Here is a 16,640-nt window from a genome sequence, read left to right as displayed (position 1 = left end):
CTCTCAAACTCACAAGGTGAGCTCTAGAGAGTGGACGCCGAGGGTCGGGGGAGAAAAGGGGCACATGGCCTCCCTCCTTCCACGTCTGCTCAGAGACCAGAGACAGGCTAAGGGCCGCCCTAGCTTCGAAAAACCAGCCCTGGAGAAAGCTGTGCACTTCCCGGGGAGTGAGAGGCCTGCCGGCTGAGTCATCTCACAGACACCCAGGACGGGGCGCCTCGGGCGCTCCACCTGCTTTGGGGTGCGTGAGAGGCAGCAGGCTGGGCTAGGAACCGCGCAGGCTCCCAGGGCCCCTGGGCAGGTGGCTGGGGTCCCCCATGACTCATGTCTTCCCAGGAAGGGGTGCCAGGGGGCCCTGCCCAGGGCCCAATGCCCCGTGATCAGCCCCGTTGGCTCTAGGAAACCTTCCTAGCACAGAGGCCCTGAACCCCGGCTGCCCCGCCTGAGCCGGAGGTGGCTTCCTGCTGAAATGCCACTCTGAGAACAGTCTGGTGCCTGGTGACCGTGTCACAAGCAATACCCCTGCCTCCTGCAACCCCCTGTACCGTATCTGCGGGGATTTTATGCCAATCAACAAAGCTGCATCTTTAAGCTACTTAGAAATAGCATAGTTAGCAGCAGCATCACTAGATGAGACAGGAAGACACAGGATACTAACAGGAGGTGGGGTGGGGGGCCAGGCTAACACCGTCTTGGCGACATGCGCCATGCCTGGGTCAGGCCTCAGGAGCCTGGGGATAGTTTGGGGCATATGGGATTTCTGTGTGTACACAGCGATGAAGGGGACACACAGGGCCTGTGGTGTGTGTACACTGGGGGTGTGAGAGGCGGGCGAAGCTAGGCTGTGGGTGAAACGCCCTCTTGTTCCATGTGGCAGGGCCCTGGAGCCAGCCTGGCGGGGCCGCGGTGGCCATGCTGGGCCCGCACCACGGCCTCAAACAGCTCTTTCTTTGGAAAGCTGGCTTTGGCAGGAGATGAGAGCTCGGCCTGGCTGGCCTGCGCACCCCTCCCGCGGAAAGTCCTCCTGCTGAACACACACGTCGCCTCTTCCTTTCAGGACCAGACAGAGGGAAGCTTTGTGAGCTGGCCCTGGGCGAGGCATCCCCTCAGTCCCGCGGGCACCTCCGATGAGCCGGGAATGTTAACGGGGCCGAGGCTGGAGCCCCTGAGCTGCAGCCCAACCTCTCCCTCATGCTCTCGATGCCTGAAACTGCCAGGTCAATCAGGTGACGCTCAAGTGAGCCCTAGCAACTGACCCTGACCTTGGAAATGGGCAGTCTGGTGGGCCACAGCGGGTGGGGCTAGCAGGGGCGCTGGGTGGAGAGGAGTCAGGTGAATATAGGAGCTGGTGCAGCCTGGTCCTTTCCTGGTTGGCTCTTCTTGGATGCGGGCTTTTGAGGACAATGTGGGGTGTGTAGACTTCAAGGGTGGGTGGGAGAAAGCTGCCTACGGCCACAGAGGGTGTGAGTAGGTGCCTGGGGAGAGGGCATCCCCTCTTTCCAGAACAGGAAGGTCAGGCGAAGGCAGAAGCAGTCATGGGGGACTCCTGGCAGCTCTTGAGTGTGTCTGCCCAGCCCATCTTCGCTGGGTGCCTCTCACCTTTTGGGCCAGTGGCTATCAGGGCTTCAGGCCTGTACCAGGAGCACTTGGCCCCAAACAGCAGTTAGTGGTTTGCAAAGTTGTGCAAGCGATTTGCATCCTGCTGTGGTTGGCAGACACCCTCTGTCCCCAGCTCCTCGTGACTCTCTCCCCACCCCGCTGTGGAGCTGCCTGGGCCTGGCTCTCTGCCTAGTGACCATTCCCAGCGAATGCTGCTTCCCGGGGGGCTGTCCTGGTGGCGCAGTGGTAAAGAATCCGCCTGCCGATGCAGATGTGGAGGAGGAAATGGCAACCCACTCAGTATCCTTGCCAGGGAAAGCACATAGAGAGAGGAGCCCGGCGGGCTAGTTCATGCGGCCACAAAGAGTCGGGCACAACTGAGCATGCTGCTTCCAGGACGAGGTGAAGCCAGCTGCACGCTGCCTGCTCTGTGGCCCAGGCGATGCCGGCCCCACCTCCACCCGCCCAGGACCCCACGCAGAGAGCCCATTACCTGGTATACAGGCCATTCTTTCGGCAGAAGGAGTTCTTGACAGAGAGTCGTCGGTTGTTGAGTTCCAGAGCAGGAAAACTGCTCTCATCCAAGCTCATCATCTCGCCATGGCCCAGTGCACCAGTCTTGGCACTGTTGCCTGGGGAGGGCAGAGACTGACATCCATCACTCACTCCATCCTTTTAGACCAGGTGGCCCCTTTCCCCTATGGCTGGGCTGCCCCCTCTTTGTTAGTGTTGAAACCAAAACTGGAGATGGAGATTGTGAGACTGTGTGTAGGAACCCTAGGAGACCCCCACGCCCATCAGAGCAGGTGCTTTTCCAGGAGAGAGACTTCCCCAACACCACCTTTGCCGGAAAGGGAGATGGTCACGAGAAAGTCCGGTCCAGCCGGCTCACCTGCGTCTGTCTTCTTGGCATACTTCTTGCTCTGGCCTCGGATGATGAGCACAAAGACGAGAAGCAGGATGAAGATGAGGCCAACGAGGGCGATGACCACCAGGAACCACCACTCCTCGTAGAAGGGGTTGGCTTTCTGGGCTGGAGCATGGAGTGGGCGTCAGGTCCGTCGTGCTCAGACCTGTCCTGTCTCCAAGCCTCCGGCTCCAGCTGGGACCCTACCACCTGCTCTCACACTTTACGGGCAGGTGAGTCTGTGCCCTCTGAACGAGACAGAATCTTGGCTTGGTAGGGATGGTTTCATCTCAAGGGCCAGCTCTGGTTTATCAGTAAAGGGGTTGCCTGGAGGGCTGGTTTGAGAAAGGGCTGAGGCCATTTCTAGACTGACTGATTAGTGATGTCTGCTAAAGACACAGGAGGGACCGTGAGTTGAGGTGGTTTCTCGACTCCTGAGTGCTGGGATTGATTAGTGATGTCTGCTAAAGACACAGGAGGAGCAGGGTCTGTGTGCTTGCTATTTCTTCTTTCTTATTTTCCCTTGCCACTTATGGCCCAGGGGCTACCTTGATAGACGTCAATGTGTGTTAGAAAGGTGCTTGCCTGGCCTGTGGTGGCCCTGGGACAGTTTCTCTCCCAAGGTTCAGTAGGGACAGAATCTTTTCTGGTAGCCGGGAGGGTGGACATGAGCAGGTCTTCAGAAAGGCTCCTCCAGGGAGACTCCCCTTCTTTCAAAGCCCCCAGGACTGTGCTCCCTGCACTGGGCTGGTACTAATCCATGTTGCTGACTGAGGGGGCAGGCTCTTCTATTTCAGGCTTGCAGTGCTGACTTCCCATCATTTGGTTCTATCAATCAGGCCAAGGGCAAAAGCACACGGCTTCTGAAACTGGCCCAGTGAGGAGAAACTTTGAACGCTATCCCTGTCTCGGGGGAAGCGCCTATTAAAAGTGATTAGATGTGGGGCCGCAGGCTTCAGTATTGGTCCTCTGTGAGCTTGGAGGCGATGGGAAGAGAAAGGCAGGAAGGAAGGGGGAAGGATGGAGTCCTGCCCTCGCAGGGAGCTGCTCGCTCAGGCCTGAGCTTCACAGGCTGCGGGCTCTGTGTTGGGGGTTGGTTTGCATGGATACACACAGTGTATGACCCAACACCCTTGGATTTCCTGGGTGATGAGCCCACGGAAGCTCCCATCTTGGGCCCGCCCATTCATCCTCAAGCCACTGGGCCCCCTGCCCAGGGCTTCTGGAATCCTTGGAAAGGAATTCCCAAGACCTCTGCCCTCTATGTCCTTCCGGAGTTGAAGGCCGACCCAGGCCCCAGCCCAACGCTCTTGGCTTCGGAGAACTGAGAGGACAATGCCTTCTGGGTCCGGTCCCCAGTGCTTCTGGGGCTGGTGCCTCTCCTCCCGCGTCCCCGCCCCAGACCCCCCACCCCTCACCCCGTAGGTGGTACCTGGCACAGACTGGGAGGGGCTGCTGGGCGTCCCGAAACCGTAGTCATTGACTGCGATGACCCGGAAGTCGTAGCTCACACCTGGTTTGAGGATGTCCATGCTGAATGTGTAGGACGTGACCTCCTTGGGGATGTCTTTGATGAGAATGTCCCAGAGCCCCTCATCTGTGGGAGGACAGAGACGGAGGCACCTGTCAAGAGGGGGCAGTCTGCCTGACCCTAACCGGTGCTCCCTGACCCCAGGCCTGTCGGGCCTGTCCCCTCAATACCGAATCCCCTGTGCTTGGCACTGAGTAGGTCCTCGGGAGATACTTTTTACAAGTATCTGACCCTTTTATTCTTTTTTTATACTTATAATTAATTAATTAACTAATTAATCCCAGCCATGACTGTAAGGAAATCCAACCAGTCCATCCTAAAGGAAATCAGTCTTGAATATTCTTTGGAAGGACTGATGCTGAAGCTGAAGCTCCAATACTTTGGCCACCTGATACGAACTGACTCATTGGAAAAGACCTTGATGCTGGGAAAGATTGCAGGCAGGAGGAGAAGGGGACGACAGAGGATGAGATGGTTGGATGGCATCACCGACTTGATGGACATGAGTTGAGTAAGCTCTGGGAGTTGGTGATGGACAGGGAGGCCTGGTGTGCTGCAGCCCATGGGGTCGCAAAGAGTTGGACAGGACTGAGCGACTGAACTGAACTGATGCCATGAAGCCTGTGAGATCTTAGTTCCCTGACCAGGGATTAAAGCCAGACCCTGGCTGAGTCCTAACCACTGGAGCACCAGGAACTCCCTCTCCCTCTTTTTAATTAAAATCTCTGCAAAATATTGAAAAATGTATCATAAATGGAAAACTTTTTAACACCCAATCCAACGCCACCTAACGCCACCTAAGGCTCCAGTGAAGGAGCCTCACCATTTTCTTGTGCAAAATAAATCTCCGGTCTGCAGCCCCGGGACTTGGCTGATGTGCAGCGTGGGTCCCTCCCTGGTCTGCAGAACGTGGCTTCTCATGTCTAGTCGGTTCTGCCCAAACCAAGTACAGTGGTGCAGGGGGAGCTGAAGATGAGGGCGATTTCACCCTCAGAATGAGGAATCTGCATCCCCAGCCTTCAGGGGGTCCTGGCTCGATCCTTCCTCTTATGCTCTGCCCTTGATTGCAACGACGTGGACCGAGTCACAGCCCCCAAACCCAGAACACCAGGTCCCACGCTGGGCCTCCCAGGGAACGCTGGAAAATCCACAGGGCTGAAGTCCCGGGCCAACATTCCACAGCCTGGCACCCCGGCAGGCCAACTTGGATGGAAAAAACAGGCTCCAGGCCCTGGATGGGAGAAGCAGGAGGTGGTCTCCCGGCCAAGTCAGCAGCCGGCCCTGGAGGGCCAGGGAGGGACCATCTGGAGTGAGGAGGGAGCCAAGGCTGCCGGTATGTTCCGGCTACACATTGGATCTGAGCTGCTGGAGATAATAGCTGTTTACATGATATTTGCGACTGCGATTATTAGCCCAAGATTAAGGCAATGACCGGGTGCTGGCGGCTTCCTGGAACTGCTGGAGTGAATTATTTGCTATCGAGATGATTAGCGCTCAGCCACCCTGTGGTACTAACCCTCGTCGCTGGGATGTGCCAGTGGCCCCATTAGAAGTATTAGCTCCCCCCAGTTAGCATTTGCTGCTTGTGCGGGAGCAACACAGTCTTCTTTTTCCCTTTCTTTCTCATCTTGGGTTACCTAGTCACGCATCCATGGAACATCGAGAACAAGCCTGCAGCCTGCACTAACTCTGGCACCTCTGATGAACCAGAAACCTAGCAACGGAGGGAGCTGGCCGAGGGCGGGAGCTCCTGGCGGGGAGAGGCGCTCGAGGGGCCGCCGCGGGCGTCACTGTGACCCGTCAGTGACTTATCCAGCCTCGCCTGATGCCTTCAGAGGTTCTCACGATTCGATTTCAGGCTTGAGAGGAGAGCCCGGGACGTGATAGGTACTGTGGCGAGAGCCGGGATGCAGAAATGGCCCTCAAAGGCGCGCTGGTTCTCCAGGGGACGGCCAGCCTCCTCGTGGGGCTTTGGTCAGTGGGGTCGCGTGGAGGCGATGGGCGTTTAGCCAATGGGAGCCCAAACCTTCGTTCCTCCGGCTTCTTGGATGACCCCCCCACCCTCCCGACTCGAGCTGGTCCTCACCCGGCAATAAGCCCTGTTCTCCAGGGCCTCCAGGGTGAGCCTTAACTAGGGTGCGAGTCCCGTGTCCCACCTGCCACAGGGGCCCCCCTCGCTTCCCCCGGCAGAGCACAAGCGCCTGGTCACGCGATGACCCCCAGCCGGCTCAGCCCGGGCGGACGTACCTGAAGGCCGAGCCTCGAGGACGTAGCGGGTGATGGGCCCTTTGCCTGGGTCTCCGCTGGACCAGTGAATGGCAATGGCTGAGCTGTACCGCACGATGATGGGCACTCCGGGTGGGCCGGGGGCACCTGCACGCACACACACGGTGGGCGAGGGGATGCCCCAGAGCGGGGCCAGGCACCCCGCCCATCTCCCTGAGCTCCAGTAGGAGGACCCAAGTGCAAAACCCCGGCCAGGGTCTCTGGAACCCCTCCACGTGCCGTGCCCCCAAGAAGCGTATTCCGGCCAGGCCTGCAGGACCTGACTTACTCTCTGCCGGGTCACCCACAGCCCCCGCCTTCCAGGAGAGGTGTGTGGGGTGATGCCACAAAGGCCCCCAGCTGCACTGGCTCTAAGAGCAAGGCCAGAGAGGAGGCCGAGGCCGCAGGAGGATCTGGGGCCCCTGCCACCATGAGGGAGGAAGGACCTAGCCCTGCCCCGGGGACGGGCTCCCCTGGGGTGACAGGTGCCTCAGGGGCCGCTGGGGGTGCCAGCCCCAGGGCCCAGAGCACGAGGGAGGAGCCTGCTCTGTCCGCAGAGCGCCCTGTGCCCCTTCCTCGCCAGGGGGCCCTGCCTCGCTGGCTCCTACGGCCCCCAGGGGCCCAGCCTGCTGTTCCCCATGCGCCTGGAGCCCTGCCTCCTGGGAGCCTGGACACAGCAGGTGCTTCCTCCATGCTTGCAGGGCAAGGGAGCAAAGCAGGCAGCGGGGTGTGGGCAGCAGGCTGGCCCGGGGCCTCGGGGGAAGGAGCCGAGAGCCCAGCTTCAGACTGAAGCACCTCCAGGCCCCGGGGGAGGTGACCGGCCAGATGGCAGGCCAGGGGCTCACCTCCTGAGCCTGGCGGCCCATGACCCAGCCCTGCCCACGGCCTCGGAGGGCCTCAGAGCCTGCCTGCCTTCCTTCCTCCCTTCCCGCACCAGCATCCTGCCCACAGCCCAGGGCAAAGGTGGAGGGCCTGGGGCGTGAGCGGTGGGGTGGGGCTCCCAGGACCCCGGGCTCTCACTCCCTCCAGGGCAGCACCTGGGGTGGCGTGCAGCTGTCGTCCAGACTAGAAGCTTCCAGCCCACCCGCGGAGCTGGCCTGGAAGGAAGAGGGTGCCAGGCTGCACGTCCACTGACCCCTCCTCCAGCGGGCGCAGCGCGGCGCTTTCTCAGAGCCTGCTCCTTCACGCTTCCTCCCCGCCCCCTCCCCCAACACTTCAGGCCTCAGGTTAGAACACCGTGTCCTCCAGGCGGGCCTCTCCAGGCCCCTCGCCCCTGCTCTGTCCCCCTGGTCCCCAGCCAGCTCCCTTCCTGCTTTTGTTTCCCTGGGAAGCCGCTCAGGTGAGAGGCGCCTGCCTGCCTGGGGAGGGGCTGGGGGCAGGTGGAGGGCAGGGGGAGGGCAGCTCCCTGGCAAGCTGCCCGCTGCGGCCCTGCAGGCTGTGTTCCAACCCTGGGAGCCTTGGGAGCCAGACTGCCCTTCTTCAGAACCAGAGGCGGGGAGAAAGCGCCCAGTAAGAGAGTGAAGGGTGGCCGCCTGGAACCCGCTTCCGCTTCCGCTGGGCAGCAGAGGCCGCCCGGCCGGGTCAGCCCCTCCAAGCTCAGGGAGGCGGGCAAGGAGGACGGGGAGGAGGGGCTTCAGGGGGAACATGGTGGGGGGCTGTGTATGCTCTCGGTGGGGGCGTGGGGGCAGGAATCCAGAGAGTCTGGGAGGCGGCCTCCACATCAGGAGAGGACATCCAGCATGAAAGAGGCCCTGGGGGGCTAAACCTCAGCCTCAAGAAGGAGAGCTCCCCCAGCCTGAGGACGACCCCAGGGAGGGTCACAAAGCCCAGACGAAGCTACTCTTTCCTCCCTGGTCCCCAGTGCGCCCCATCGCCCCGGGACCAGCACACAGGGCCTGGCCTGCCCCGACGCTGCCCCTCTGTCCCCCGTCTAGGGAGCATGGGGCTGGCAGGCTTCCCTGGACCGGTGCCACACCTGCAGACCCCCAGAGCCCTGGTTCTCGCAGCAGGTACCCGAGAGCCACCTGGGCTCTTTCGTTCAAATGCACATCCCCAGGGATGCTCGGGCCCCAGGAATCAGCATTATCACGAGCACCCCAGGGGTTCTGGCATCAGTGTCCCCTTGAGAAATGTTCTGCTGGCACAGGTGACCCCTGCAGCCTGGCTGGCCCTGCCTCGCAGCTGGCCCTGCCTCGCAGCTGGCCACCCCGCCCCTCCTCTGCCTCAGCCGCCGTCAGAATCCTACGGAATGCTGGTCTCTTTTCCCACGCGTCCATACAAATGCCGCTCCCCACGCGGTGTTCTGGAATCGCTGCCTTTGTTCATTTTGTTTTTAAATTTAAAAAATTGTTTTTAATTAATTTACATGGCTTCACTGGGTCTTAGTTGCGGCAGGCAGGATTTTGATCTTAGCTGCGGCATATGAACCCTCAGGTGGGGGCCTGTGCGATCTAGCTCCCTGATCAGGGATGGAACCTCCTGCGTTGGGAGCGAGGGGTCTTAGCCAATGGACCATCAGGGATGTCCCCCCTTTAAGTGCCCCTCTTCTCCTCCCCGATCCTTCCCCTCAGGCCCACCCCACGTCAGAAGGGGGCCCCACACCCACCCAAGGCTCCTCTACCTTCTCCAGGGCCTGTGGTGACGTTGGCTTCGATCTCAGGCCCGTAGGTGAAGGTCTTGGCTCTGATGCGGAACCTGTAGGTCATGCCCTCCGCCAGGTCCTTCACCTTCAGCCACAGGGGGCTGCTGCCCTTCACATCCACCGTCACGATCTTACTGACCCCTGTGGGGAAGCACGCGGCCTGTGAGGGCCGCAGGCCCTGGCCGGGGAGGCCGGCGGGGAGAGAATGGATGGTCAGCGCTGGCCAGGGGCCGCACACCCTGGAGTCAGGCTGGGACCAGCACCCTTGACCACATGGAGTGTTTCCAAGACCATTCTCAGAACAGAGTCCTGTAAGCTGTCCTCAAAAATATATATATTTATGCTGCCTGCCTGTCTTTTCTTGAGTGAAAAACCACAGCGTCCTTTAGCATCTGCAGGGAAAAATCAACTATCTCGTTTAATTTAACCATCGTACCTCACACATTGGTTCCCCCACATCCCATCCCTTAGAAATCACGTTCCAAGGACCATCTTTTAGCAAGTGCTTCAGTAAAGACAGCGCCATCCGGAGTCAGAGGGTACACACGCGTGGCTGTACCCACAGCCCAGGACAACCTCAGATCCGGCCCGGCTCCCTCCCGCCGCAGCGCCAGCGAGAGCTGGGGGCTCACGCTGGCCCTCCATCAGCTGCACCCACCAGGCTCTTCAGGGCCAAAGTGAGGACGCTACGGCGCCCCAAATCTTAGCTACTAGAGGGGAGGCTGGGACGGTCTCCAGGAGGTGAGAGTTTGTGCTCTGCGCCTCCCAAGTCAAAGTCCTCCTGACCGTCAGCCTCTCCAGGACCCGGTTTCATCTCCCACACCCACCGAGGAGCTGGTCACCCCAGGAGACAGACTTTGCAGCCAGCAGGCTGGCTTCAGAGCACAGGGCTGGCCCCGGCTTCTCCGGGCACGTCTCCTGCCCTGGCTTCAGTCTGTGCTAACGAATGAGGGTATCAGCAGCATCTTAGGCAGGTGCTACGAGGTGGAAGAAAATAACTGAGCACCTGGCTGGGGGGCAGGAATGAAGTCCTGATGGACAGATCGGTGGGTGCTCCAGGGGGGCTTCCCGAAGGGGTCACGAGGCTGCGGGGTCACGGGGTGGATGTGCCCTGAGGCCTGGGATGTAGCCCTGGGTACACGCCCCTCGACTTGCTGGAGCAAACCCCTCACTGGCCTGGGTCTTGGTCTTCCCTACAGGGAGCCAGGGGTGCGTCCTTGTTCCCTGCATCCTAGTGAGGCCTGCTTGCTGCCGACCAGAGTCTGGGGCTGAGGCGGGAGCAGGGCGCAGGCACACTGCTGGCCCAGCTGGGCACCGTCTCACCGGCCCAGGCTTGAAGTTCTCGTTAGTGGGCTGTCAAGGGCGGATGGGAGTCTGGAAGGCCTCGGAGGCGCCATATGGTCCAGACGCCGCTGGGCTGAGTGACAAGCAGGCGAAGGGACCACAGTTCTCCGGGTGTGGACCCCCGAGACACACCCCGAGAGCCCGTCTGGCCCTGCGTCTGGCCGCCATGACCCCTGTCCTCTCCTTTCTGTGGGAGGAACGGCTCCTTTCCTGGGTCCTACACCTGACCACACCCCTGAGGCCCTGCTGGGCCCTGGAACTGGGCACAGGCCTCCCGGGGCACAGTCTCCTTCCTGCCTTTCTGACTCAGCAGCAGTGATTTCAGCTGCGGTGGGGCAGCCCCTGGGGGGCCCGGGAGGTGGGCAGGGTCCTGTCCAGGGCCTGGAGGGAGGGGGAGGGCAGGGGCTGTGAGGAGGGCTCTGAGCATCGCTCACAGGACCAGGGCTCAGGGCAGCAGGGGGCAACCTGCAGAGCCGGGGGCTGGAGCCGAGGCTCCCAGAGGGCAGCGAGGTGCATTGACCCCCCCCCAGACTCCTGCATTTGCCCAGGAAGAGGCCCCAGAGCTTTGATCAGAGTCTCAGAGGGGCTCCTGACCCCACGAAAGGCAGAGAAGAACTAACTCGGGGTCAGGTGAGTCCCTAAGGCTGGGGGATCATATGTAGGATGGAACCTTGGGGGGTGGTCCATCTTTATTTTTAGTCTTTTTTTTTTGTTTGTTAAATTTTTATTCTTTAAAAAATATATTTATTTATTGGGCTGTGGGCTGTGATTCATTTGAAAAGACCCTGATGCTGGGAAAGATTGAAGGTGGGAGGAGAAGGGGATGACAGAGGATGAGATGGTTGGATGGCATCACCAACTCGATGGACATGAGTTTGAGCAAGCTCCGGGAGTTGGTGATGGACAGGGAGGCCTGGCGTGCTGCAGTCCGTGGGGTTGCAGAGAGTCAGACTGAACTGAACTGACAGTCCTTCACTGTGGTATGCAGAATCTTTCAGTTGCTGCAAGTGGCCTCTTAGTTTCGGCGTGTGGGATCTAGTTCCCCGACCGGGGACTGAACCCATGGCCCCTGCATTAGGAGCAGAGTCGTAACTGCTGGACCCCTGGGGAAGGCCCCTGGTCCGTCTCCATGATCCATCTCGGGATGGGGTATTTTGCCCAGGTGTTTTTCCTTCTTCCCCATTTCTATCCACTGATGGGGAAAACATACTTAACAATTCTCTCCTAGGACTCAGGAGGCCGGGGCTGCTGCTCCAGTTTGCCCTCAACTTGCTGCTGTTTGACCTTGGCCCTGCCCCATCCCTGCTCTGCCTCCGTCTCCAGTTTATAAGTGGGGAGAGGCTCATCGCTTGGACTCTGCGTAGTGACGGTGGAGCGGAACCGGGCAGAGGGCAGGTTTGGGGAGCCCCGCTGGAAGGGGGCCGAACTCACCATCCACGGGGGTGCAGGGCTCGTACACCAGCCGGTAGCCCTCCAGGACGCCGTTGGGGAACTCCGGGGCCCCCCAGGACACGTTCACGGAGGTGGTGGTCAGCTCGCTGAACCTGACGGAGCTGGGAGCGCTGGGGGCTGGAGGGAGAGAGCAGAGGGGCTTTGTTTCCTCCCTTCTGGAAGTTCAAAGCCCTGGGTCTGGTTCCGAGGAACCAGCAGGGGCGTGTGGGTCCCTGGACAAACAAGAAAGCGGGGTTTCATGTGAGAGAGGGCGGGAGGGGTCGCTTGAGGGCACCGGGCCCCTCCTCTCCCTCGCTGACATCCTTAGCAGTCTTCCCAGTGTCAGGGTCCAAGTACTAGGAGAAAACAGGGTTTTGTTTTCAGAAAGTTGGAGAACTCAGGCTTCCTCCTGATAATTGGCCCTTAGAGCAGGACCCCTGGAGTTGCTGTGGCGGGGGCAGGGTGGTGCCAGGTCATGTCCTGGCTTCCCTGGCAGCGGGGTGCCTGGGGCTTAGAGCATCAGGTGGGCATTAAACAACCAGCTCTGCCATGGACATAGCCTCTCTCTTGTCCTGGGGCCCCAGGGATTATGGCCAACAGAGACCATGCTGGCTGAAGCAGCTGGAGCCAGGACCTGTCAACTCTCTGGAAGATGTTTTCTGGGCCTGAGAACCCGACCCTGAAAACATAGGAGGGGAAAGGTCTGAGGGGGAGGACAGAGAGGAAGTGTCCAGCCTGTAGCATCCTGAGCTGGCTCCGGGGGGCAGGGGACAGCCAGGCTATTATTGTCCAGCGCCGCCTCCCCACTGAGCTGGGTCTGATCCGGGCCGGCTTCCGCTTGGGCCCCGGGAGGCAGCGTCAGTGAGCCGTCTGTCAAGGGGGGAGGTCAGGTCTGCAGGCCCTTCCTGCCTCCGCTCTGCGCGAGGGACGTGAGGCGGAACACTCCGTTCCGGTGACGGAAGCATCCAGGCTCCCGGGGGTCTGCATCCGGCCAATGACACTGACAGAGCGTGGTGGGGCCAGGCAGACAGACCCCCGGGAGCCAGGCGGAGGAAGGAGTGTCCCCGGAGCCAGAGCCGGTCCCCAAGGAGGACAATACTTGGGAACGGACTCCACGGGGTCTTGTTTCTCTAAGAGAAAGATGATGGACCGAAGGGGGAGCAGCAGCTTGAGAAAGAGGCGAGGTTCGGCCCAAAGGCTTGTATTCAGATCCTCGAGGAGGAAACTGCACGGCAGGCAAAGGAGGGGACTGCAGCGGTGAAGATAGCCCAGGACTTGCTCAGACATCCGGGGCTCCAGCCTCTGCTCCCCGCACCGACCAGCGGGGGACCATGAAGGAGAAGCCTCACTTCCCGGGTCACCTGTGCTCATCGTGAAACGGGCCCATCCGGGGGTTCCGACAAGATTAAGTGCATAGTACTACTGAGAAGGCGCATGAGTGTGTGTTTGTGCTAAGTTGCTTCAGTCGTGTCCAACTCTTTGTGACCCCTTGGGCTGTAGCCTGTCAGGCTCCTCTGTCCAAGGGGTTCTCCAGGCAAGAATACTGGAGCAGGCTGCCCTTTACCCCTAGCGCCACCTGGGAGCAGCGGCTCAAGCGGCAGTGATGCCGTCTAGAGGGGTGCCCTGCATGTGTGGGCTGCAGGGCGCACACCCCGCCCGCTCCTCCCCTGCAGCCTCCTAACAGACCTCCCCGCCCCCATGAGCCTGTCCTCTGTTCAGCAGCCAGAGCCATTTCCAAAAACATAAGCCAGACCCTGTGGCCCAGCTGCCTACCTTCACCAACGGCTCCCCGTCGTGCTTAGAATTATTGCCGGACTTCCTCCCGAGGCCCCCAGAGCCTCTACCCCTTGACTCTCACTCCCGTTCTCTCAAGCCTCCTGGCCTGCACTCTGGTCTCTTGGCCCCTCCAGCCTCCAGGCCTTGGCACCTGCTGGTCCCTGGGCCCGGAATGCCCCCACCTCCAGGACTTCCCGTGACCGGCCTCGTCTTCCCACTGAAATCTCAGCCCGGATGTCAGCCGCTCAGCCGGGCCTCTACGGGCCAACCTCTCTGAAGCCATCTGTCCACCCCTTGCCTCCGCCCTGAGACCGCTCACAGCCCCTGCCACCTGAGGTTAATTCCTCTAGATGCTGGTAACCAGCCGACGCCCCCGCTAGGAGGAGGGGACCTCACAGGTTCCTTCGCTGTTATGTCCCCCACATCTAGCACAGCGCAGGCCCAGAGAAGGCGCTCAGTAAGTGAACAGTGGCATGATCAGAGCTAGGGAGATTAAAGCAAGTTGGGTGGGAACGAGGCAGGGAGCAGAAGGGGGCTGGCTGGGCGCGCACTGGCCGTCAGCAAGGAGGGCTTCGGTGGGAAGATGAGGGGAGGAAGGGCTAGATGCGGGGGGCCTGGCCAAGGCTTCCTGGGGATAGTGCCTCTCTTATTCTTTTTTTTTTTTTTAATGTGTTTATTTATACAGCTATGCTGGCTCTTAGCTGTGCCACTCAGGGTCTTTGATCTTTGTTGGGGCATGCAGAATCTTTAGTTGCAGCACGTGGGATCTAGTTCCCTGACCAGGGATCGAACTCAGGCCCCCTGCGTTGGGAGCGTGGAGACCCAGCCCCGATGGCTCAGCTGCCTCCTCCCGCCCCTGAGCCCAGGTGCCAGGTGGGCCCCCCTCACCTCCCCATCCGCCCCGGCCTCTCCCCCACCTGCTTGCTGGGTCTGGCCCCGGGTGGGGGTGCTCCGAGGCCCGTCCCCGGCGGCGTTGAAGGCTGCCACGCTAACCATGTAGGTGGTGTAGCCTGTCAGGTTCTTGAGCTTGACGCTGTTCTCGGCCAGGAAAAGCGTTTTCACCCGCTCAGTCAGGTTCCGCCGCTGGGCCTCCCAGAAATAGATCTGTGGGCACAGAGGTGGCAAAGTGAGGGAGACCATGACCCAGCTTCCCCCTGCCCCTGCTTGATCCCAGGGTCTCAGACACACCGCCGCTCGAACTATCCACACGCCTGGACGGCAGGTGCGGGTCACCCAGGAAACAGTACTGTTCTTGTCGCTTAGCCCCTCAGTCATGGCTGACTCTTGGCGACCCCTCGAACTATACCCTGCCAGGCTCCTCTGTCCATGGGATTTCCCAGGCAAGAATACCGGAGGAGGTTGCCATTTCCTCCTCCAGGGGATCTTCCTGATCCAGGGATTGAACCCACGTCACCTGCATTGGCAGGAGGGTTCTTTACCGCTGAGCCACCTGGGAAGCCTAGGAAATAGTATTTAAGAGCTGCTTTACAAAGCCGTCCAGAACCTTCGTTTTCACAGTGAATCCTTCAGTCCCTGCTAGACTGTAAACACCACGAGGGCACAGAGCCCGAGTCTGCTGATGGCAGGCTTGTAGGATTTAGCACAGCCTGGGCACTTAGCCCTCAGAAGAATCACTGTAGGTTTAAACCAGTTCCGTTCTGAGGCTCCGGAGTGCAGGGCAGGTAGACTCCACCCCAGCAGAGGCGGGTTCAAGGGCCAGCCTATCGGCATCACCCGGGAGCTGTCGAGGGGTGCAGGCCCCAGCGAGTCACTGGCACGCGGCAGTTTGCACAGCCCGTGGTAGGGGTGGGCACGCCTGGGCTGACCCCAGGGCACTGCTGACTCGGGCAGGTGACTTCCCTGTGCTGCAGCTGTGTCCTCTGTACAGCCGAGGTCAAGGACACACACTTCCTAGGACCAGCGTGATCGAGGGCAAAGAAGGAAGACACACAAGGCTGCAGGCAGTTTTAGTCCAGGAGCACAGCAGGTCCACAGCGCTTACAATCACAGGCGACCCTGGCACAGCACGGATCTGAAGTGCCTGGGTCCACTTCTTCATGGATTTGCTTTCAACAGATCAGTACAACAGGGTCCGAGGTGGGTTGTATCAGCAGATAAGGAGAGCCGTCTGTGAAACAATCCCCTGAGGATTCCGAGGGAGGGCTCTACTTCATATTAACCGGGGGTTAGGGCTCGCTAAATCCCATGGATGGAGGAGCCTGGTAGGCTGCAGTCCATGGGGTCGCTAAGAGTCGGACACACTGAGCGACTTCACTTTCACTTTTCACTTTCATGCATTGGAGAAGGAAATGGCAACCCACTCCAGTGTTCTTGCCTGGAGAATCCCAGGGACGGGGGAGCCTGGTGGGCTGCCGTCTCTGGGGTCGCACAGAGTCGGACACGACTAAAGCGACTTAGCAGCAGCAGGGCTCGCTAGCGGCGAGAGAGGCCGCGCATCCTTCCCTAGTTTCAGAACTCTGCGACCAGAGCACGCGGAACACGGGGAGCCTGAGGCCGCGGGGATTAGAGAGCATTTGGCACCACCTGCTGGCCAAAGGCGTTTCTGCATGCTCTGGGCGTCTCAATTTCTCAATTCGCCTGGAGAAAGCTCATAAAAGTGAGAAAAAGCTAATAAAATTGTCCCCACCTGGCATGTGTGAACTGGCAGTTAGGATGCCTCAGTACTATAAAATCCTTGTTTTTTTCCTAACCCCTCCCTTTTTCTTTATTTTTCCAGTCTTCTGACGGGTAGATGTGTGGGAGTTGAGATAGTTTCATTAAATCCCTCGTTCATGGGTTCACTGTTTGGAAAGAATAAATGAACCCTCTTGGAGTGGATTCAAGAGAGACAGGGAAGAGGCAAGGGGCACAGACATTTTGGGGGAGGGTTTACGCTAGAAAGGGGCCAACCGGGAAAAATGGCTGAAGCAAACGTGAGGTCAGGAAGAGGCGTTCAAAAGATGGGACAAGTCTTAGAGCGAGAAAACTGAAGATGCAGGAGGGGGTGCCAGTCGCTCGCATCGCGCTCTTGGCACGGGGGAGGGGGGCCCAGGACCCACAGCCACCTCACACCCATAAACGGGCACCCTCTGCAGGTGGGTCCCGCCGTGAGTGCTGAATCCAGCAGACTTCTGTTAGATGACGAT

General features: G+C 59.9%; 1 protein-coding gene across 1 annotated transcript in view; it reads right to left on the bottom strand.

Moving 5' to 3' along the window:
- The window catches only part of SDK2 (sidekick cell adhesion molecule 2), a 161,183-nt gene that overhangs the window by 11,798 nt on the left and 132,745 nt on the right, over positions 1–16,640 (bottom strand). The window contains exons 40-46 of the mRNA XM_068977528.1: positions 14,412–14,598; positions 11,719–11,856; positions 8,923–9,084; positions 6,285–6,410; positions 3,939–4,103; positions 2,492–2,632; positions 2,093–2,231 (exon numbers count right to left, since the gene is read on the bottom strand). Of these exons, the coding sequence (XP_068833629.1) occupies positions 2,093–2,231; positions 2,492–2,632; positions 3,939–4,103; positions 6,285–6,410; positions 8,923–9,084; positions 11,719–11,856; positions 14,412–14,598 (1,058 nt within the window). The remainder of the gene's footprint in view (positions 1–2,092; positions 2,232–2,491; positions 2,633–3,938; positions 4,104–6,284; positions 6,411–8,922; positions 9,085–11,718; positions 11,857–14,411; positions 14,599–16,640) is intronic.

The sequence above is a fragment of the Capricornis sumatraensis genome, chromosome 8 (genome assembly GCF_032405125.1).
Source record: "Capricornis sumatraensis isolate serow.1 chromosome 8, serow.2, whole genome shotgun sequence".
Taxonomy (NCBI): domain Eukaryota; kingdom Metazoa; phylum Chordata; class Mammalia; order Artiodactyla; family Bovidae; genus Capricornis; species Capricornis sumatraensis.
Note: the sequence above shows the minus strand (reverse complement) of the source record. Positions and strands in the feature narration are given on the sequence as shown.